Source organism: Clarias gariepinus, chromosome 22 (genome assembly GCF_024256425.1).
Source record: "Clarias gariepinus isolate MV-2021 ecotype Netherlands chromosome 22, CGAR_prim_01v2, whole genome shotgun sequence".
Taxonomy (NCBI): Eukaryota; Metazoa; Chordata; class Actinopteri; order Siluriformes; family Clariidae; genus Clarias; species Clarias gariepinus.
Window position 1 is genome coordinate 3,754,055 of NC_071121.1, and position 24,078 is coordinate 3,778,132.

A 24,078-nucleotide genomic window follows, 5' to 3' on the forward strand; every position below is an offset into this window, starting at 1 on the left:
CTTTCTTCTCTTTATTCCACATTTGCCCTCTTTCTTTCTTTCTTTTTGTTTTATTCTTCCACATTTTATCTCTTCTTCCCATAGCCTGCTTGATTTTTTTCTTTGTTTTATTCTTTTGCATTTTGTCTTTCTTTTATCTCTTTATTCCACATTTGCCCTCTTTCTTTCTTTCTTTTTGTTTTATTCTTCCACATTTTATCTCTTCTTCCCATAGCCTGCTTGATTTTTTTTATTGTTTTATTCTTTTGCATCTTGTGTCTTTCTTTCTTCTCTTTATTCCACATCTGCCCTCTTTCTTTCTTTCTTTCTTTCTTTCTTTTTGTTTTATTCTTTCACATTTTATCTCTTCTTCCCATACCTGGCTTAATTAATTTTCTTTTTGTTTTATTCTTTTGCATCTTGTGTCTTTCCTTCTTCCTTTTTTTCTTTCATCTCTTTATTCCACATCTGCCTTCCTTCTTTCTTTCTTTTGGTTTTTGTTCTTTAACATTTTTTCTCTTCTTTCTTTCTTATTCTTTTGTGTCCTTTCTTATGTGGCTCCCGATGCATTGGCCCCCTCTCCTTGATGTACCCACCTACGTGCCCATAGTGTCCTGTGACCCTGTACGGGATAAGTGGTATAGAGAGAGAGAATGAATGAATGAATGAATGAATGGTTAATTCCTACTATACAATAATTTCCACAATGCAGGCGTATGAGACACACAGATCACTGCAGGGCCGAGCTGTTTTGGGAAAACCATCAGGTCTGCTCCATCTCAACAGCTCGTCGTTTATTAGTTCCCTGTAACAGCACTGTGACTCTCTGAGACTTGTCTTGTGCAGAAGTCGGGGTTCCCGTGGACCTGGCAACCCTGCTGCTGTTAGCCGTTAGCTACATTAGCACGCCCACTGCACCGCTCACATGAACGCGCAGTCTCACCAACTCGCACTATAAACCCGTTTACTGAATAAAGGTAAGAGCTTTGACACCACTAATGTAACGCTGGTTTCTGTATGACGTCATAGAGAATATCCAGTCTTTGATTTTAGCATGCTAGTGGAGCTAACAAAGCGTAGCAAATTGTTGACGTTAGCTCGCTAGCTAGCATTAGCCGCCTCTTTAGCACGGAGTTAGCTAGCTAATGAACCCTGTTAGCGTCTATCTGATGGAGTTTTGTACATTAGCGCCTTTTACAAACTCTACAGTCTTAAACATTTACCAGCTAATAAACCAACCACATGCGAGCTAACAGGATGAAGCAGCTAGCTGTTTATATTAGCTCTGACTTTAACTAACTCTAGTCCTGTTTGCTCTCATTAACTAGCTAACTAACCTCTCTAATGTAAACTAGCTTGACTGAGACGCCACAGACTAACTGGTTTTACTTCAGACTAACTGTTTTTTTTTTTTAAATAGTACAACAGAACAATAAATGTAAGTGGATGAAGCACTGAACCCTCAGTGTGTAATAAGTTAATAACAGGGAGATGAGGAGCAGATAAAGTGCTCTCAGGGATGTGCAGGACTGGGAAATTAATCAACTGTGCTGCAAAATGTGTTTTTATTTTCCTTCATCAACACCAACTGAACTTCTTTATTGTATATATTTTTTATCCTCTTTCCACACCCATATTTTATTCCTAATATGAAAAAAAAAATCATTTGCTTGATCTTTATTTTTTTGTATTTTTATTTTACACTTGTTTTCTTTCTGTTTTTTTTTTTGTGTGTACATTTTGTCTGGTCTTTCCACAGGCCTTCTCTCTCTCTCTCTAAGAAACTTTATTTTTTTTATGCTTGTTTTTATTCTCTGTCTTTCCTTCCCTTTTTGCTTCATTTTTTTCTCTTTGTTTCTTCCATTTATTTGTATTTTTTTGTTTTTTCTTGATTGTTCTCTTGCTTTCTTGCTTGATTCTTTTTTTCCCTTTTGCTTGCATGCTTTTCTTGCTTACTTTATTTACTTTCTTTGATTTTGAGATGTTTCTTTGATTTTTGAGATGTTTCTTTTTTGCTTGCCTTTTTTCTATTCTCTTTCTTTGACATTTTCTTTCTAGAGACCTAATTTCTTCTAGATATTTCCTTTTAAACCTACTTTATCTTTCTTTTTTTTGTATTTGCTTTTATTATTTATTTCACATTTTTTTCCAGGCTCTTTCTTTCTTTCAATATTTTTCCTATAAAAAAAGCCTATAAAGATTTTTTTTATGCTTGCTTTTTCTTTTTGTTTTCTTTGGTTTTGTGTTTTCTGTTTTTTTCTTGCTTGTTGTGTTTTTTACTTTTTCTTTTGTTCTTGCATGCTTTTTTTTCTTCCTTGCTTGGTGTTTTTTTTTTTTTTTTTTTGCTGGCTTTCTCCTTGTTTCCTTTCTTTTACATTTTGTCTTTTCTTTTCAAATCTTTTTCTTCTAGATTTGTTTAACTTTGTTTTTATTATTATTATTTACTTGTTTTTATTATTTTGTGGTTGCTTTCTTGCTTCATTTAATGTATCTTTTTTCAGGCTCTTTCTTTCTTTTTCTTTATTTCTTTAAAGCAACTTTGCAGCACATTTTGTTGTTTTATTTCCTACTTTATCAGCACTGTGACTTTCGGAGTCACAAAATCACATTTTTGACGCTTTAAAGTTTTTGCTTCTCAGATAAATCATTGTTTAAACCTTAAGCCATTTAAGTCGCTAAACCTTAAATCGATTCTACATTTATTGTGAACACAAACTTAAGCTGTTTTAATCTTTAAAAGCTGAAGTTTGTGTGTGTGTGTTCTTGTTTCAGGAGGAGAAGACGCTGCTCAGGTCGTGTTACTGATCATGGATTATGGGAGGCGGTGAGTGAAAGGGCTTTTGACATTCTGTTCTTTTTATGAAACTGTTTCCAAAAGTTGAAATAAAAACTGATTTTTATAGCTGATATCTATTTTTATAGATATTTTGTAACACTACAAAATAGAAATATTAATGCTTCCATTTGACTCTCAGTTTAATCGGGCTGCAATGGATTAATGCGGTAATGTGTTTATGTGAAATTTTAGATCCGTGGTAATCTTTTCATTTAAGAAATAAAGATAGTTCTAATCCTATTCGAACTCAAGGTTTAGGAGTCTTAATCAAAAACACATCCTTATGCTAGTCCACTAGGTCAAGTGTATCATCGAGGACTTGATATGTTATTTTTATATACTTTAATTACCACCAATAACAAACGCAGCCAACACAAAGCTAGGATAAGATTAATAAAACTATTGTTTAGTCATGACAAAAGAAATGGTGCTGGATAAACAGTTTGTGTCAGTCGGAGGAGCCTTTAACTAAAGACAATGTATCTTCCTATTGTTTTATAAAATGTTTTTATTCTTATTAAGGTGAATTTAAATAACCCCTGCTTCGGTTTTTCAGATGGTTCATTTCATGCTCTTAGCTGTTTGTGCATTTTACCTTATATGGAGTTTTGTGGGTGTTATTAAATGCAAATGAGCTGTGACAGGAAGGCACTTGACTCTTTATAGCTGATTATCGTACGGTTTATAGAACTACATTTTTGTTTGATAAAAAAGGCTGTGGTGAGGTTGTAATTGGTAGCTGCATGCTTCTTTTACATTTTGACTTTACTTACCACTTTCTTTCTTACCTTTTTTCTTTCACATTTTGTCTCTTCTTTCTTTCCTTCTTTTTCTTTTTTTGTTTCTTTCTTTCTTTCTCTCTTTCTGTCTTTCTTTTACAATTTGTCTTTTATTTCCAGGACCTTTTTCTTTCTTTTTCCACAGCCCTGATTATTACAGACCTTTCTTTCTTTCTTTCTTTCTTTCTTTCACATTTTCTCTTCTTTCCTTCATTCCCTAACTTTGTCTTTTTTCTTTCACATCTTGTCTCTTCTTTCTTTCCTTCTTTCTTTCTTTTTCTTTCTTTCATTCTTTTGTTCTTTTTTTCCTTCCATCCTTCCTTCACATTCATTCTTTCTCTTTCCAGAGCCCTTTATTTTAAATTCTTGCTTGCTTACTTTTTTGCTTCTGTTTCCTTTTTCTCTCTTTTTTTTTTAGTCACTTTTTTTCCATTGAGATATTTATTCCTGCTGATGGAGTGTGTGTGTCCAGTCACTGGTCCAGTGTGTGTCATGTAAATGTGTTTCACAAATGATTTCAAACCCTTTTTCTTCGGGTTTTTAGGAGCGTACGCTGCGACCGTACGGGACGTGCGGAAAACAAGGATCACGACTATAGAGACGTGGACTACCGCGGGTACCCGATTGATGGCGAGGGTTTAGGTAAAGACAGGCAGCACGGACACGGAGAGTTTGATGACAGCCGGTTCAGAGGAAGAGGAAACCGAGACGGCGGAGACGGACCGCGGCGAGGGAGCGGCTTCTCGAATTCCCACGCACACTTCGAGCAGGAGGAGAGAGACTTCCGGCCGGAGGATGAGCACGATGTCCACACGCGGGACTACGAGCGCTACAGACGCAGAACAGAAGACTGGAGGAGAGACGGAGGACAAGTGGAGGAGGAGAAATATTCCAGAAATGTCCGATCAAGAAGGGTGGGAACCATGGAATCGCTTTACCTTTAACAATAATAACGATTAAATTTACTCTGGAAACATAACCCTGTTCCACGTCACTGATGAGTCACGTTACACTGTTACACCTGTCTGTTAATTACAGACAATTCTTTCTTTTTTTCTTTTTCTTTCTTACTTTCTTAGTTTCACATCGCTTCTTCTTTTGATGCTTGCTTTTTGTGCTTGAGCTTTTGTTTTCTACCTTTCTTTCCACAGCCCTTTTTTGAATCTAAAATTTTTCTCTTATTGAGAATTTTTTTTCTTGCTTTTTTATTCCACAACCCTTTTTCCAATCTTTCACTCATTCTTTTTAAGATGTTTCTATTTTTGATGCTTGCTTTTCCTTTTTTTTCAGCCTTTCTTTAAATGTTTGAGATTTTCTTTTTCTTTTATCCATTTTTTCCCACAGCTCTTCTAGGATTTTTTTTTTATTTCTTTTTGACACTTTTTTTTTTCTTGCTTGTTCATTGTAAATGCTTTTGTTTGTATTTATTTCCTTTTTATACATTTTCATTTTTTTTTCTTTCCACAGCCCTTCTTTCATCTTCATTCTTTTTTGTTCTTTCTTTTATGGTGTCCCTATTTTCTTCATCGCTCTTTCTAGTCCTTCGTCCTGTCTTTTCTCTACTGCCTGCTTCCTTTTGTTTATGCTTCATTAATTATTTTTCTTCTTTTTGAAACATTTTCTCTTTTTCTTTCCTTTCTTTCATTCCTTTTTTCCCCACATCCCTTTCTTTACTCATTTTTCTGTTTTTCTTTTTTCTTTACTCCTGCTTTCTTAGTTTTTATTCTTTCTGTTGCATTTTGTTCTTTTATTCCACAGCTCACAGCTTATTCTACACTCTTTATTTTCCTCTTTTTGCTTTTTGCTTGCTTTCTCGAAACCACATGGATCATCTTAGCACCAGCATTAGGATCAGCACAGGAAGCATAACAACAAGCTGTGTTTCCTGTATTGTCTTATATTTTTCTTTTCCCTTCTGTTTTCTCCATAAAGTGTAAGTCTTATTCACTTTAATGTTTTAGCTAATTGGTTCATGTAATAGCAAGAACAGTAATTATAAACATTGTTTGACAAAATGGTGGTGGTGTTTTAAACATCTGGATGAAATAAATCCGAGACAGCATCTAAACTTTCCATCGTTGCTAGTGGTTTGTTGTGAAATCTGAGACACGCTAGCAAGAATCCTTATGTCCTTCGTGCTCGTCCCCGGCAACAGGGCGGATGGAGGGACGAGGACGGAGAGATGAATTACAGGGCGGAGTCGGGCGTAGAGGACGCCGAGCTGCGTGATCAGGATTACAGAGCCGAAGACCAGAAACCCAGCAACATCATCATGCTGAGGATGCTCCCACCCGATGCCACCGCCAACGAGGTGCGTGCGCACACACACACACACACACACACAAAAGGTACAACATTGATCATTACCTCAGAAATTCAGTAATGAATTTTAACTCTTCTTGTGATTTTTAACTGAACTATTGGGTAAAAAATAATAAAATTATTTTACTATTATTTAAGTCGTTAAAGTCACAATTTAAAATATTTTCATTAGATTTTAATTGTGTAAGATTATTAGATCTCTCTTTATCACTTATTTAATATTTTAATATATATTAAATATAAAATAGTTCAGGTATATGTTTTTTGCATGATTGATTATAATTTAAAGAAAAATTACTTTTTGTTTGTTTTTTTAGATTTTTATTAATTGTATGCACCAGATTTATTTGTATTTGTATGATATTTAGTATTTATGTGGTTAATATGTTGTTTATTTGCGCCTTATATATGTTTGTGTGTGTTTGTCAGATTCGAGCCCTGCTCCAGGTTCAGGGGATTCAGCCACGAGATGTTCGCCTCATGAGGAACAAATCATCAGGTGAGAATTTTCCCATCAGGCCTTTTATTTTTATTTATTTTATTTATTAATTTTTTTTTCAAACCACCACCAACAGTTTTACACGCTTTTTAAACCTCCTCCAACCTGATACGATCACCCATAGTACAGCCTGTGCTGCTCCACGGAGCGTTATATATCCGTAGAAACAAACAACACTCGTTCCCGGGTCTGCTTGAAGAGGTGGTCTCGGGCTCAGTACAGCGTATTCTTTCAGATATGGAAGCTGATCGTACCTGGACATGGAAGTAGCTCGTGACATCGTCAGTGGCGTCGTTCTCCTCCTAAATCCCCTTGTGCATGTAGCACGCTTCGGTTTCAATCTCTGAGCTACACAACCATAGCTGACGCAGTAGGAAGGCACATGAGAGCGTCGCACTTTGTGTTTAATGGTAGCGATTATGTGCATACTGCCACCTGCTGGATCGGGGAGTAAATACACAGGTGTACCCGAGTACGGAGAGCAATAATAATGTGAACAGCTAGGCAATGTGGGAGAAGGGAGCACTCGTTCCTGGGAACAAACACAAGTCATTATTGACCAAAGTGCAAAAGCCCTAACTGAAGCCGAACAAACAAACAAAAAAAAAAAACTGTTCAGGAACGCGCCGTGTACTGTATGTCAATAACATATCAGCTTCTTCATTTTGTAACCCTGATGATGCAGGTCTGAGGAGGAAAACACACACCCATGTTTATGACCGTCAGCTGCATAGCTTAATGCTAAAATGGAACATGGAGATGTCCGTGCTCTTTTTAAAAAAAAATTTTTTCCTTTCCTTTAATTTATATCTTAAATGCACTGAGATCATAAATGATAAACAGAATTCAGAGCTCAGAGTTACAAGGTAAGTCAAACATGGGTGAAAATTTGACCACTACACACTCATACACTCATACACACTCTCAGTCAGGATACACATCTACCCAAGGTAGAGTCATTACCCAAGTCATGCTTTTCAGTAGGAAAGCTGTACTAAAGGATGCAAATTATTTTTTTTATTATGCCTGCTTTTGGCCCACGGTACATGTTGGGTCGTACAATTCTATTTTAAATGTAATTTTTTTTTTTTGGTGGGACTCAAAGGAAGCGAAGGACGATCCTCTATCAGGAGGTATGACACAGGATCTGTCATGTCTATAAAGCCCAGTTCCCACTTACATGATTTTTAATACAAACAACTAAAGTGTCAAAATCTTGAAGTTTGCCATGGCTCAGACCACGCTTTGATGTTCTTAGCTGTGGCATAACAGCGAATCAATTAAGGCGGAGCTACAGGGACATTTTGTGGTTGATAAAGACTTGGAAAAGCCAACAATTTTGTAAAGTAAGGGTTATGAATAACGAAAGTGGGACTTGGAAAGTGAAAGCGCGAACTGGGGACCACAAAAGTCGAAATTGGGCGTAAATGAAGCAGGCTGTAGAGGAAACACTTTGTTTTTGAGTTTAGTTTGACAATTTGTGGTTTTGGGAAATTCTGACTGACCATATGAAGTTTTCTTTCTTTCTGTGTGTGTGTGTGTGCTTGTGGATGGTTAGTTTGTCTGTTAACAAAGCAAAACCAGTGGATCTCTTTCCTGTTCCATCTCACATTCTTATAAGCACACATTACACATTCTCTCTCTCTCTCTCTCTGTCCGAGTGACTGCATTAACCCCTCACTGCGATGTTGTGTTGTGTTGTTGTGGCTCGGCGCTGTGTGTGCAGGTCAGAGCCGAGGATTCGCCTTCGTCGAGTTTAATCACTTGCAGGAGGCCAGCCGCTGGATGGAGACCAACCAGGTCACTTCACACACAGACACACGCACTCACACACACACACAAGTGCACTCAGTTTGCGCATAGTCACTGGAGTGTTTTTTTTTTTTTTTTTTTTCCTTCTGCCTGTGGTAATGCATAAGATTTCTGCTTTGCTTTTAAAAGAAATGTGTACCATTTGTGTACAAAGCCTATGGCCTTCACAGTCAATTTTTAGTAAATGCAATCCACCAATCAGGACGAGGGGGCGTGTCTTACCTGCCTGTTCATAACGAAGTGTTGTGCATTGGATAGAAAAGAACTGCAGGTATATTTTGCGTGTTACCCCTGAAATTGAGGGGTGGTGAAGTGGTAATGGCCGAGAGAGGCTGGCACGTCCGTCCCAATTTTCTCTGGCTGAAGGTGATCTCTCTGTCTCTCTCTCTCTCTCTCTCTTACTTTCTCTCTCTCACTCGCTCTTTCTTTCTTTCTCTTTTCTGTGAGCTGAGCTCTGTAGTGTTATTTTTTTTTTCTTTATTTTGATACTGACTGCCATATTTTCTTTTCTCCCCTCCTTCTCTCGTTTTTTTTTTTCCTTCATCAGAGAGTGCTCACTGTTCTGGGACACAGGGTGTCTATGCACTATAGTGACCCAAAGCCACGTGCTAACGAGGACTGGCTCTGTAACAAGGTACACGCATGTTATAATAGTTTTTAATGACATTTATTTATCATTATGTGCAGAATTATTTTTGTTTTTCTTAAATAAAAAAAAAATTGAGAGCGATAATTAATTAAGTAGAAAAATCAAACACCTTGGTGTGTGCTGAGAAAAATAACTGGTTTAGTAAAAAGAAATGGTTTAATAAATGTACACTATTGCCAAAAGTATTTGCTCGCCTGCCTTTACATGCGTATGAACTTGAGTAACATCAGATTTTTTTTTTATCCATAGAGTTTAATATTATTTCGGCCCCGCCCCCTTTGCAGCTATAACGGCTTTAACTCTTCTGAGAAGGCTTTCCACAAGGTTTAGGAGTGTGTTTATGGAAAGTTTTGACCACTACACTACACTATTCTGTAGGGCTTAAAATTTCGCACATTTTAAGCTTATATATTGGACATTCTACCAATCAATAATTAATTGACCAATAATTATTTAATCACTAGTTTACATAATAATAAGAAGCACTTTTTTTCTGAACTGAAATTTTATTTAAGGTGTTCTAGACTCAAAACTAATAAAGTAAACAGACAGATTAAAAAAATTAAAATGGCTGTTAAAATTACAGCTTCTTTGTCTCATTCAAACAAATAAAAAGGCTACTAAAAATAATCAGTATTGTGCACAATATGTGTGCTAATGAGAAGTATTATGCAAAACAAACATTAACCATTACATTTTTTAAATCGGTTTATTCCAAATGTCAGTCAATTAAGTAATGATTTATGATTTAACATCCCTAGTTTACCATATATCCTTTCTAAGTTTATAATATGGTGTTCACACGCAAATCACCATTTCGCAGAACGTTCCATGTGCGTTAGGCGAGGCGTTGTTGTGATTGTGATTCCAGTATGATTCATTACGTTGCTGCTTTTCTTTTTAGCTCACGAAGTATTAAATGCCGCAGTATTTCAGTATTTCTACTTGCCTAGTGTGTGGTCATAGTCATTTACGCCTGGTTTACGTTGGCCAACATGCTGTCTGGTACGTTTCAGTGTGGAGTGCAGAACTTCAAGCGAAGGGAGAAATGTTTCAAATGTGGAGTTCCAAAAGCAGGTAAAAACATCAGAGAAAAAAAAAACAGACTTTCTGTTTAGTTCATGATGCATGTGCATGTTATTATTCGTTCAGGAATTCCATTACCTTTTGGGAAAAAAACACCAGTTTACTGACTGCAACAAATTCACTGACGAGTTTAAAAACGTTCCTCAGTCGTCACGATTATTGTCACGCGCCACATCTCAAACTTTACATTCAATTTAATGGTGACTGATGCACAACACAGATCTTTTGGTAGGTTTGAATGTGAGATGAGAGGTCTTATAAGTTAAGCTATAGTACAAATACACTACCGCTCAAAAGGTCAGCATTACTTAGGGTTAGGGTTAGGGTTAGGGTTAGCCTAACCCTAACCCTAGCATTACTTACAGATTTCTGTGTTTTTGTTTAGTGATTTATTCAAAACTATGAAATAACAGACATGGAATTATGTAATGAAGTAACAACAATAATAATGTTCAAATTGGAACAGTTTTTGCAAGAACAGTATTGTGTCAAATGCATTCGTAAAAACCCATCAAGCTCCATGATGAAAATTTCATGAAGACCTTCCCAGGAAAGCAAGACCAACACTTATCTTTGCTGCAGAGGAGAAGTTAATTTAGTTACCAGCCTCAGAAATCACCAATTAACAAACAGCAACTCAGATTAAAGCCGTTATGAAGGATTTACAGATCATAAGTAGCAGATCCACTGTTCAAAAGAGATTAATGCAACCTTTTTGGACCCCTTCATTGTTTTAGAATGCAGAAAAAAAAATTAAAATCAGTGATCCCAAGCCTTCGAGCAGTAGTGTGGACAATCTGAGACATGATGCAGGTTTATTTAGTGAGGGCAGATGCGCACGGAAAGTCTTAAAGAGGAACATTTAAAAACAAAATAAATAAGTGAAGCAAAAGGGGAGATTGTCACTAGTTAAGTGTTTTTCGGTTTATGATGGCTGCATATATGTAACGTATCTCTTGAAATTTCACAGATCTGTCTAATTCTCATGTTTAAAAGTGGATAATGTGCCTAAAATTATATGTAAAAAAAAGTTTTCTTTTATTCAGTAAAAAGTTTTTTTAAGCTCTAATAAACCTTCAGGATTTTAAGCATGTAATGAATGTCTGTATGATGCTAGTGAAATTTCCTCTTTCTCTCTTTTTTTTAGACGCCGAGCACAAACTGGCCATGCCACATAAAGATTTACCCCCGAGACAGTTAAAGGACTCGTCCCAGGGTTTACTGCCTCTTCCTAGCATCTATCAGACAGCCACCCCTCTGCTCAACGTCGCCGCCTCATCTCAGACCGCAGAGGCAGCAAACGACAGTACGTGACTCTGCCCTCGCTACACACGCACCGCTTTTACTCAGGAGAGGTTTTCCATAACTAGGGCCCAAGCACTATGACATTAGCCCCATGTTATAATAGTGTGTGATTTATATTCTGTTAGGATGCCTTAGAGTCTGCGTCCCGGGTGCGGCACAGGGTCCTCACTTGAGATTTTTTTCTGTATAGCTCATACACATTTCACGCGAAATGCGGTACATATTTAGAGTTTAGTGAGCTGAACAACTTTCGCATCGCATGTCGTGGGCTATACTCAACAGGAAGTCAGTTATTTTGGGTCGTTGTTTAAACGCACCCAATGGATTTTAATGTACTCCTCCCAGGAGATTTCTACGATCTCCACCAAACCTGGCCTATGTGATCTCAAGACGTTGAGGTTGCAAAATTGCGGAGGGTTTTTTGATTTCCCAGACGAGTTAGCCATGATGACGCCTTAAACTGAGGCCAAAAAGTGGTTTATAACTTGGTGCTTGGGCCCGCTCATCATTGCTTGTAACCATATGTAGGTTTTAATTTAAAATAATGAACCAAAGTGGATAAATAAAATGTGAGACAAGAAGTCTTGACATTGTCCTGTTTTTTTATGATGTTTAATAGTCTTTACAATTGCATTGCTAATCTGTGTGTTTGATCTTAGCCCTAATCCTCAGGAATCTTGGTCCTCACACCACGTTGGAAGCCATTCTGTCATCTCTGGCGCCATTCGCCACTCTCTCTTCTTCCAACGTCCGGCTCATTAAAGACAAACAGACGCAGCTGAATCGTGGGTTTGCCTTCGTACAGCTCACCACCATCGTGGTACAGTATCCTCATCTACAGCACACACCATCCTCTGAAGGACTTTCACAAGAAATGCCATGTATATACAGTATCTTTCACCTTGTTTGTCTTTAAGCTACGATGTTATTAGATGTTGAAATGAGCTACTGATTTAAAGGCACGATATTTTAGTGTTTAGTATTACTTTGGTAATAGTAAACTTTATTAAGGGTAACTTAAAATAATGTAGTTAAATATAATTTAAGAGACGTGGAAGTTGAACTTGTGTTGTAAATTTCCATGTTTTACAAAGATCAGGTTTTCATTCCAATTACAACTGCTGATTTGCTTCATCAATCCGACTATGTTTGTCTCGCAGGAGGCGTCTCAGCTGCTGCAGATCCTTCAGGCTCTTCAGCCTCCGCTGTCCATCGATGGGAAAAATGTGACTGTTGAGTTCGCCAAGGGCTCAAAACGGTACACGAAACAATCGCAAGTGCACGACAGACATTAGAATCTCAACAAAGCCTCGTAATCCGTATTGGCAAAATCTATACAAGGCAGAAAGGAACATTACCTCACGTCTCTGGTTTTATTTGCCTGGAGAAACTCCCTAATGAGACTGAAATGTGTTATCCAACATAATGTAATAATAATAGGGAATGTATAGATTCCTACATATGGCTTGATTTTTAGTCGTTATCCTGCACTATGAATATATTTGATGATTAGCCGTGAGCTTTTCTCTTCACATCACACTTGTCCCATGTCCACACAGATTTTTCTACTTGATTTAAAAAATAATAATAATTCTGTCCACTCGACCTACATTTTAAAAACATTTTTGTCCACATGAAAACGGAGAACGCCGTGTTAAGTCCTGTTAGGAGCCTCCCTAATCAACATGGGGGCCAATCAGATATCTAGACAAAACCTCATCACCGGTTACGCCTTTGTAGAAGTCAGACTGGGTCTCGTCCAAAACTTGCGTCGCTGTCTGACACCTCTGTTCGTTAATGTAATGTGTGAGTAACTGCGCGTGTATGTACACGTATATAAAAAGTCCAGTAAGCAGCGTTAACACTGTCACTGGTTTATTGTACACAAGTCCACTATTGCACAAAATATCCTCATAAACAGAGCTAACATCAAATCAAGGAGATTAGCTCACAGACAATGACATCATCGGCACACAGGGTAGCGTTACAACAAGTCAAAATCTCTGTTTTCTTCGTGCACACACCACCACTGAAAATGAAGTTTTGGAAAATCAGGGATCAGAGTTTTCCAAAAACTTTAGATTTTAACGACCAAAACTTTGCATGAAAAATGTTTGCAAGTAGACGATAAACAAAACCTCAGAGAAAAATCTCTGTTTTTAAAAATACCCAGCTACATGTGGACCTGGCCATAGACAAAAAGTCGAGCTAAGGTTTGTTTTACACAACATGTTAAACTACAAGGTGATTGCATGCTGTGCAACCAGAAGAGTTATATGACCTGGAGTCATGGTCTCTTATTGCACCTTTCATACCTGCCTGCAGTGCCCGAGAAGTGCAAAAGAAAATAACAAAACCGGAAAAAACAAAATAACAAAACCGGAAAAAACAAAATAACATTATCTCTATCTTCTTTACTCCGTTTCCTTTTCAGAGAGGCGAGTGTGACTGACAGCAGTCGTGTGAGTGCAGCTACAGTCGCAAGTACAGCCATTGCTGCAGCACAGTGGGCGGTTTCCCAGGTCTCTTTTTCTTTCTCAAACACAGAACCACTACAGATTAATCATGAATCAAGAAACTAAACTGCATCCAGTAAATCACTTGTTTGGGGTTGGATGTTCAGTTCTTGTAAATTTTGTAATTCCTTAACTACTGTATTTAGACACTATAAAAATATGTCACACTTTTTTTCATTTTTCATGTTTCATATCTCAGTGCATATCTACGAGTTAACTCCGTTTCCTGTTTCACACATCAGCTTTCTGCAGGAGGAGACGTGAGCTTGTACCAGCAGGGGGCAGCAACATCAGCGTTCACGCAGCAGAGACCCGAAGGAGTTACTGCAGAAGCAGTTAGCTATCAAGGGGCCGGGGTGGTTATAGGGGCAGGCCCTGTGACGAACTCTGCTCCAGGATTAATCGGCACAAACGAAGCGGTGGGCGTGACCCCAGGTGAGATTCATAAGGGAAAAATCCTCGACACTAACAACTGTTCAATTATCTTTACTAATTTGCTGTTTTTCCTTTAGCTGCTTTGGTTCCCACGGTAGCCGAAGGTGCTGCCATCAGTCCCGCACTCACACAGATACACTCGCAAGTTATCAGTGCAAGGCCAAACCAGGTAAAGTTCTCCACGCTTGAACACACAAGATTATTTTATATTTCTGTAATAAAGAAGTGCGTGTTTTAGTAAGTGTAAGTACACTTGTGTGTGCACCGTCAAAATCCTAACTGATTATACAATAATTTAGCAAATTATTCACTTATTCATTTACAGACACAACTGGCTTGAATAAACAAGTTATCGTTTTAGTGAATCATTTATCAGGAGACTCACTTATTAATGTACTAGATGTTTGTTTAAGTGAGTACGCGAGTCAGTTAGAGAATCATTTGGAAAATGTTTTTGGTTGACTTACTTATTCAAGCAAATCTTTTACAGTCATTTGCTTAATGGTTCACTAAATCATTACTCAGGCAAACCTTTTATAAACACGCAATTCATTTGCTAAATCATTACCTCGATTTAACGTTTAAGCTGTCGCCTTTGATAAACAGATAAATGAATCTTTTGCTAAGTGATTCTTCAGACTTTACTACGTAAACGTAAATCTTTTGTTTATGAATAAATTAATAATATGCTAAATGATTCTTAAACTGATTCACTTATTTTATTTCTATAACGCTTTTAACAATAGTCATTGTCTCAAAGCAACTTCACAAAAATGAAAAGAAAATTTTAAAATAAAGTTTATGGAAGTGTGTATGTGTGAGAAAATGTGTCTAGATAATAATCAATAATAAAATAAAATGTCTAGATAAATTAATAAATGAATAATTTGCTAAACGATTCTCCAAACGATTCACTTCTTTACTGGAGCAAACCTTTAAATGACCTGCTAAATGATTCTTTAACTGGTTAACTTGTTTACCTAATTAAATTTTTTTTGTAAATGAATAAGTAAATAATTTTTAAATTATTCACTTCTTTATGTAAGCAAACCTGTTTATAAATGAATGTGAGTCACTTGCTAAATGGTTCTCTAATTGACTCACTTGTCTACTTAGCCAGCTTTTTTGTAAACACTTTGTCAAATGATTCTCTACGTGATTCACCTTTTTTTTCTTTAAAATAAACGAGTGAATCATCTGTAAAACATTCATTGAACGATTCACTTGTTTGAACAAGCAGCCCCCTTTATAAGTGAACAAGTTTGCTTAATGATGTGATAAATCAGTAAAATTTCTTGGGTCTCCACCACAATTTTCTATGGCAGCATAACTTGTTTAACCGTGTGTGTGTGTGTGTTTGTGTGTAGGTTGAGATCGTTGGAAAGCCTCAGCCTGCTACCCCTGGAACGCAGTATGAGCGTCAGCAGTACCGTGAGTTTTCACTTTATCTGCGTCCATTCAGGGACGAATTTACAGGATTGTTTTTTTTTCTGAAGGAGAAATCCGAGGCAGCTTCACTTTTTACCTTTTTCAGAAAGTGAGGGTTATTTAAATGACTAGTTGTGTTGTTGTTTCAGCTGATCCTGATGTGTCTACGTATCAGTATGACGAAAGCTCAGGTTATTACTATGATCCTCTGACGGGACTTTACTACGATCCCAACTCACAGGTAAAATATGGGTTTTATTTCAGGTTTGATCGTGATGCCTTTATTATTTAAATTGACCTGATTTTAGCTTTCTCTTGTGTGGTTTATCTTTATAGACTGAGAAAACACACAATTTTACAGAATCTTAATTACATTTTGCATAGCCTGGAAAATGTAGTCCCTGACTTGCAAACATTCCAGTTACAAATTTCCGCAGATATGAACGGACCGCAGGTCTACTTCCCTCACCATTTAAAGGCACAGAGACAACACGGTCACTGGTCAATTTCTTAGGTGTGATTACGGTGTTTGTAGGGATAGGGGACAGATATTTAGCCAAGTGGATAGATACGTACTTTGAAACAGAACTTGCTCACAAGTCAGGGACTACCTGTAATTAAATTTCTTTAAATCTAAATCTATTGTTTATTTAATTAACTATAACTAATATCTATAACAATGTGATTTAACAAGATGTGTTCCTCTTTTTTTTTTTTTTTGGTTTTGTCCCCCCTCCCTCAGTACTACTACAACTTTCACACTCAGCAGTACATGTACTGGGACGGAGAAAAACACACCTACATTTCTGCCCCTAATGACGGCACTGATCCTGATGCCACGGCAGCAAGCTCTGACCTCTCCGCTTTGACAAAGGACAAGAAGGACAAACCCAAAACCAAGACTGCACAGCAGGTCAGCTGTATCACGTGCTGTTCATTGTACGCCAATATCTTTTAAAACTATTTACAGTGCTCACGGTGCACGTCTTTGCTTCAGATCGCCAAGGACATGGAACGCTGGGCTAAAAGCATGAACAGGCAGAAGGAGAGTGTTCGCTCGGCATCCTCCGCTCTCGCCCAGGCTCGACTCGCAGATGAGCGCCGAGAATCAGCCAGCGCCGACGCCGGATACGCCATTCTGAAGAAGAAGGTGTGGAGTTTTGTTTTATCAAATTTATTATCCATTAAAACAAAGTGAAGTTAGTTCCTGTTAGCACTTGCGTTATAGCAGCAGTAACCAGGTATTCACTAGTCTTGCGTTATTTATTATTATTATTTTTATGCTTTACACTGTATGTTTGTGTCAAACTCACTTTGTCGAACTTGTGGACAAATCCGGGTTACGAACGTGCTCCTGGAAGGGGACTTGTTTATAAGTCGGGGACTTGCTATAATCGTGTGGATTTATTGTACACAGGGCGCTCTGTTGGAGCAGCTGCCGATTCTGGCGGAGCACATACAGCATCTTGAAGAAAGAGAGGTGAGTTATTGTTTCTTTTTCACAGATTAAAAAGGAAATTACAAAGAAATGGTAAATAACCCTGACAGAATCACTATTTTAAACAGATTTAAGTTTTTGTTCGCCTTTGTCTAGAGGGTTTGCACATTGTCCGTTTCATTTCATTAGTTATTATAGCTTTATTATAATTTTCTTTATTAATTGAATAGTACAAACTTTTGTTTGTTGCATTAAGTTTGTTTCTTTACACACTGTCCATTAAACCTGTTACCTGTTTTTTTTTTTTACATTTTAAGCTTGTTATTGTTCAGTCATGCGTTGCTGCTATTACAGAGCTCTAGACACATCATTTTGCCTGTGTATGTTTTTTTTTTTTCTTCCCCTCAGAGCTCTCCTCTTCTCAGTTCAGCACCAGTGCCCAGAGGAGAGATGGATTCACAGGATGTGGGAGGAGTAGAGAGAGAGGAGAGGATGACGGACTGGGCGAAACTGGCATGTTTACTCTGCAGGAGACAGTTTCCCAGTAAAGAGGCTTTAATCCGACACCAGCAGCTCTCAGAGCTCCACAAGGTAAAGATTTACTGCCGATTCACATGACATCACTTCCACCCATAAGCTCATCCCTGTTCTCTGCATATACAGGTGTTCAGTACAGGTTTTTTTTATTTATTTTTTATTCTGAGTCATACTTATTCTTAGAGCTGCATTTTAATGATCATAAACACGACGTGCAATATGTCAAAATGTCACCAGTACACTTTCTGGCCAATCATGATGTTTTATAACTTTTTGAATTTATGCCACTCGACTTCATACCTTATACATTAAGTCAGTCGTTCTCAAACATTTTCTGTTATTCCCCACTTGCGGGGGTGGGTAAATTTTCAAGCCCCACTTGTCAACAAAATGATAACGAAATCGGCCAAGTTTACCATTTTTTTGAAATATCAATTTCTAAACCAATAAGTTCAAATAACACCAAGTTCAAAACAGATAAAATACACGTGCAGTTGTTACTGTATAACAGGCTTACTTTGTCACTTATCTAGAGCTTACTTTCAAAGAAGTCGAGTGGCTTATTAACGTGACTGGGGTGTGTTGTCTCTAAGTGTCTTCCTAATTTGTTGGGTCTCATGCTGTCTGCTGCCAGCTGTTTAAGACCCAAAACACACACGGGTCTCTCCTCTGCCCCACCATCCTCACAATGAATCCAAGCAACAAAGGCTTCATCATGTTTTCCTTTCGGCTGGCTCTATGCTTGATTAGGCTGATAGTGCTGAATCACCTGCTTTTTTCTGGTCCATGTAACAAATGTATCCATTGACGTTATTATGCTCACTACATACAGTACACTACTGACCCGGTTTGTGTCTGCGGTAAAGTTAGTTTGATATCCGCATATTCGCATCTCCGAATTCAATAGCTGTGTAAATATACCCGCAAATAAGATACATGTTTCAAAGCATAAACACCATTATTCTCTACGGCGCAACAAATGATTTGGGGATCATCGCAAAATGCCTCACACCAACAAAAAGCGTAGCGTTTGTTCAGCGCCTGAAGGATCAAAAACAACTTTGTTGCCACACTGGAAATGCATGAATTAGAATAGGTACTTCTCCTATTATTTTCCACTAATTCCCTCCCGTTCATTGCGCCCCACACTTTGAGAACCATGGCATTAAGTTATAATGACAGAAACAGCAACAGGACACAAACACCCCAGATGACTCGCACCCAGACAGATTGGCACATGCCAGCATTAACCATTGAAATAAACCAGCGTTATAGTGCTGTGAATTACGGGTAGACTGTCAGTGTGATGAACCTTTTCACCCATAGTGAGTTCCAGTTTAATTCCATTACCCTTATGTTTGTCTGATTCGTTTTGAACAGCTTTGTTTAAAGTCAAACCAGGACTTATGATGAAATTTTATTTCTATAGCACTTTTAAACAATGTTCATTGTCGCAAAGCAGCTTTACAGAATTAATATTTCTCCTGAATGAAGACGTAAAAGTGGTCGACATTTACAAAAGATTTCAAACACAGTCAGCCTCTTAGTTGCAATGAAACGTTTGAATGATGCAAATATTTTGAAGAAGACCACACTTTTGATTTCGGCCGAGGTGGATTGCGGCCCAATGCAGTTGTATCGCCGAACATTAAACGAGTGGAACGCCTGACCCTTGAAAATCCACAGATAAATTGTCACTAACTTGTGCAGGAGGCGTATTTGTCCGTGGAAACTTTACACAAGACCACTTGCACATTACAGGAGCTCGGCTGGGAGTTATTACCACATCGCCCACACTGTCCTGACCTCACTCAAAGCCATTTCTATATGTTTGGGCCAATAAAGGAGTTCCTGGGAGGCCAGAGTTTCAGACGTGAAGCAAGCAGTCCAATCATGTCCAGATACTGTAATATAACACAGTACTGAATCAGCTCTCTTGAGAGTGTTAAAGGACATCTTTTTAGCCACTGATATGGGGGATTCTGTGGTCCTTATTCTTTTAGATTTATCAGCTGCCCTCAGTCACTCAATATTACTAAATAGACTAGAGTCTTGGGTGGGTCTCTCTGGCATAGTCCTAAAGTGGTTTCAGTCATTTTTATCCGACAGATGTGGTTAAGATAGGAGATTTTTCCTCATCGACTTTTTCTTTTCCCTGTGGTCTTCCACAAGGCTCTGTGCTGGCTCCCACTCTATTTTTATTGTACATGCTACCTCTGGGCTCCATTTTTAGGAAACATGGGGTATCTTTCCACTTTTACGCTGACGACACGCAAATCTACTTACCTTTTAAGAAAAATGATAGCTTGGCCATGACTACTTTGTTATCCTGTTTAGATGAAGTTAAATCTTGGTTATCTCATTATTTTTATCCCTTAATGAAAAGAAAACTGAGTTGATAGTTTTTGGCCCTTCGGAACACATGAAGGCCCCTGATCTTGATCTGGGTCCTCTATCAGCCTTTCGATCCTCTCAGGTTCGGAATTTAGGTTTCCTGTTAGATGATTCACTAAAACTTGATAAACAAATCTCTACCGTAATGGATCTAGTTTTTATCAGCTCCGTACACTCGCAAAAATTTACCCTTTTCTCACTGATAAGACTCATTGTGTAAAAAACATTTACAATGTTTTTAAATTGTTACACCAGCAAGCACCCATTTACTTATCTGAATTGCTGCACCATCATACCCTGCTGAGAAGTTTGAGATCCTGTGACCAGAACCTCCTCTTAATCCCACACTCCAGACTTAAGCGTAGAGGTGATCATGCTTTTTCGGTAATTGGGCCTCGTCTTTGGAATGACTTGCCAATTTATATACGAATGGCTCCTAGTTTAACTATTTTTAAATCCCTTTTAAAAACCCATCTGTTTTCCCTGGCCCACTAGGCTCGACTGTGCCTATTAAGGTTTTGTGTGTATAGTGTACTTTTAGCCTTTTTATGATGTTTTGATGTGGATGTACAGCACTTTGGTCAGTCTAGCGGCTGTTATAAATGTGCTTTATAAATAAACTAAACTAAACCACTGAGAAAACGTTCGACCTTGATGGTATCCAAGCACTAGTGAAACACTGGGATAAGTGCATTGGTGTAGCAGGGTATTGTGTAGAGAAATAAACAGAGTTTAGCTCTCATAACTGTTCTGTTGTTCTGCAAAATGAAAAGTCCTTGTTTTACTCGAATACCCCTCGTATTATTATTATAATTTTTTTTGTATTTTGTGCAAAAATTGTGGTATCCTGATAAGGAATTGGTCAATTACCATGTAATAAAAAAAGAGCAATTAACTTTCAAAATCGCTTTAATAGCACACGTCTTGTTTGGAATTATATCTATTAAAACCCTCTAGTGTGTTAAATCTAAATGATTTTTTTCCTTCACTGTTTAGCAAAACCTTGAGCAGAAACGAGCTCGACAGGAGAGTACGGAGAGCCAGGTGAGCAACACCCTAACCTCTTTTTTCTCTTCCAATCATTTTATTAGCATTTTGACTTTCTCTTACATAAACATGGGAATCATACTGGTCATCATGGTTTAATATTGTACACTAAATGTTCCACAGGTTCACCGTATCATAAAAATGAATACGATACATTTCTAAATTTTTTCTGAAATTACATTACAATAACAATCAGAAAAATAATCGTCTTAAATCAAATGAGGTTTGTAAAAACGCCTGAGATGCCATTTTTATCAGATGTAGACCTCCAAGGTCAGTTAAAACGTAGACTTCCGTGTTTAGTCAGACTTTGGACGCTCCTGAAGAGCTCACTGGAATAGTACTAAAATAGTTGTGTAGCTGTTTCACTTATTATCCATGCTGTTGTGAAATCATCGTTCACTTCACAAGTAAAGACGGTTCCTGGTTCTGTGTCAGCCTTTCCAAGAAACATGACCAGCGATCATGTCACCAACAAGCTCTCCGTATATTTTACCTTCTGTGTTGTTGCATTTTGGTTGCATTAGATGAACTGAATTAATACAATTCTGATTTTCAACACTGTTAATCAGCACAACATGATGGACTGTTACACCCCTAACAGCAGGCAAAATCTTTGGGTGGGGGGCCACAGCATGCCCTGTCTTCTCTACAAATCTCAGAAACATTATTCAATCATGTGCGTCTCTGAGTTTATGTATGTGGAAGAGGGTGGATAGCACGTTCCTTTAAGTGTTTCATTGTCATGTGATGCGTATGAAGGGACATGGGTTAAAAAAAAAATCTGAGGAAGAAAAAAAAGCGGGACATGGAATAACGGGAGGAGAAAAGTGTCAGTAATGCACCTAAAAGCTGGCTGCCAACCACTAAAAACATAAAGGAAGAAGAAGCAAACATGCAAGATAATATGAATCACATGGTCTTGATTTTTTTTTTCCCCTCCTATGTCCCCTATTTATTTTATTTTTTCTCTACTTAGTATTTTTTTCTTCAATGGAATTTCCCCCACACCCATGTCTTTTTTGGGGCTCCGTAGATGCCCCATGTGTTGTAGAGAAAACATATTAACCTTCATCCTTCCTGGTTGGTAGCTGAGGTACGCTAGGTGAGCGCAAACTGGTAGGTGAGCAAAATGGGGAGAAAAACAGGGAGGAAAATAAAATGGATAATTTGGATGTAAGACATGATCCAATCTAAGCAGAGCACAGGTAGTATTTTTTGAAATCCTGAGATTTAAATACAGAACTAATACCTTATACTAATACCAGTATTACATACATTGTAGTAATGATTCCTATAAGAACAATGATTCTAAGAAGGTCTAATTGTTTGTATATATTTTTGTTCATTTTATTCACATCTCTTCACTATGAAAAACGAACATGATTTAAAAAAAAAAATCTTTCTTCTGTAGATGAAATACAGGAGCGACACACCGGATGCCAAGAAGAGGAAATACAGCCCCATGTGATGTGTAGACACACCGAGTGCACTAACAGAGTCCACATCATGTCACACTGAGCCATAATTAACACAGAGTGTTAGGATTGTATTCAGTACAATTCTTCCTTCAATTATTCCGCACGCTGCATCTCTCCTAGTGTTAAGTAATGCCTTCTTCTGTAATAAGAATCCACTGAGGAAAATGTCTTTGACAAAATCTTCACCACAGTGTGGTGTCTCACAGCCTTTACTTTCAGGAAAAAATAGCATATTGTCAAGAACAATCAGAATTGGGTTATTTTTTTATTTTTTATTATGTTTTTTTATTTTAAAAGTTATGTTTACTTTATATTTCACTGTCATGAATCATAGTCCTCTCATGGACAGTGCGTGTTTGTGGAGGAGGTGTATATGGATGTTGTTGATTCTTGTTGTAATAAGTGTAAAATATTAGACAGCATATAAGGGTTTAATTGTTATCTTTTTATAATGTTTTGTGAGGGACGGCAAATTATTCAGGATTAAATAAAAAAAAAAAAACATGTTTTTTTTATCATACAGAAAAAATGTTAAAGCAATATTTTACCTGAATGATGTCATTATCTGTGACTGGAATTAAATAACACTGTTAATGATTGTTATATAGTGTAAACCTGTTAATTCAGATTTCTCAAGATTTGGGGTGTAAAATTATCCACAAGGTGTCACTCTGTCAAACACTAGAGACGTTCAATTTCCGTTCTGTACTCGATTTTCTTTTTTTTTTTGTGCCTGATGGCGTTCGCCTGATGGTGTGTGCATTGTTGGGGATTAGTCCTATATTTCTCGTTCAAATCACAATCACTAGTTTAGCATGATTGCCAGTTAGCTATGTTTTACTGACCAATCCTTCAAGACAATTTAATTGTCCTTGCATTATTTTTTATGAACATTTATCTTAGCTAGCGAAACAATGAATCCTAGGCAACATGTTTTGAGTCAAGGGTACAACAAGCTAGTTAGCTAGCTAAATAATTTGACCGTAGAATTATTCCGGGATTAAGTCGTGTATGGTGTGTGTTAAATCCTGTTGCTACATATCAAAAAGTCACAAGCCAACAAGGAAATGGGAGTGTGTCTGGTTTCTGTCTGATGGACATGATGGGTGGGGAAAAAAAGCGATGCATATACATTATCTCTCCAGGGAAATATTTATATTTTTGTAAGTTAGGAGGCCTTTTAATGAACTGTTTTATGAGCAGAGATTTTAAAAGAAAAGAGCCAATGCCGTTAGAGTTACGTCACCCCTGTCTTGTTAATTGTTTGTAAATGTAAAATGTTATATAAATGACAAATAAAGCATTGGATAGCATTGTACACTGCACCAGAAGTGACAGATACTAGCTTGAGCTTCAGTCTCTCTTCGCTGTGTTTGTATGACTGAATGTTAATCCAGGGTGGTAAATTATGAGAATCCTCCTGAACCTTCTGCTTGCACCAAACAAATCTTGTTGCGTTCGATTTAAAATGAGGGAAAGCCGTTCTAATCAAATAAGATTCAGCGAATGTCCCCTCTCCGTCCACTAGCAGTTAG

At 37.6% G+C, this 24,078-nt stretch overlaps 1 protein-coding gene across 1 annotated transcript; it reads left to right on the forward strand.

The window, feature by feature from the left end:
- Nucleotides 1-814: 814 nt before the first annotated feature.
- Nucleotides 815-23,868, forward strand: rbm10 (RNA binding motif protein 10). The gene is made up of 22 exons (XM_053482202.1): nt 815-956; nt 2,752-2,803; nt 4,139-4,508; nt 5,750-5,905; nt 6,346-6,415; nt 8,142-8,215; nt 8,775-8,861; nt 9,893-9,953; nt 11,110-11,268; nt 11,927-12,087; nt 12,428-12,525; nt 13,702-13,789; nt 14,026-14,218; nt 14,296-14,387; nt 15,586-15,649; nt 15,796-15,887; nt 16,389-16,559; nt 16,644-16,796; nt 17,064-17,126; nt 17,493-17,675; nt 21,012-21,059; nt 22,477-23,868. Exons 2-22 carry the CDS (start codon nt 2,787-2,789, stop codon nt 22,531-22,533), a joined length of 2,457 nt encoding a protein of 818 aa, XP_053338177.1. The 5' UTR covers nt 815-956; nt 2,752-2,786; the 3' UTR covers nt 22,534-23,868.
- The last annotated feature ends 210 nt before the right edge of the window (nt 23,869-24,078 follow it).

Excerpts from the sequence above, each read along its gene's own strand:
- rbm10 (XM_053482202.1), top strand. Across the intron at positions 5,906-6,345 it reads CCGATGCCACCGCCAACGAG|ATTCGAGCCCTGCTCCAGGT; the intron begins GTGCGTGCGCAC and ends TGTGTTTGTCAG. Across the intron at positions 8,862-9,892 it reads AGGACTGGCTCTGTAACAAG|TGTGGAGTGCAGAACTTCAA; the intron begins GTACACGCATGT and ends GGTACGTTTCAG.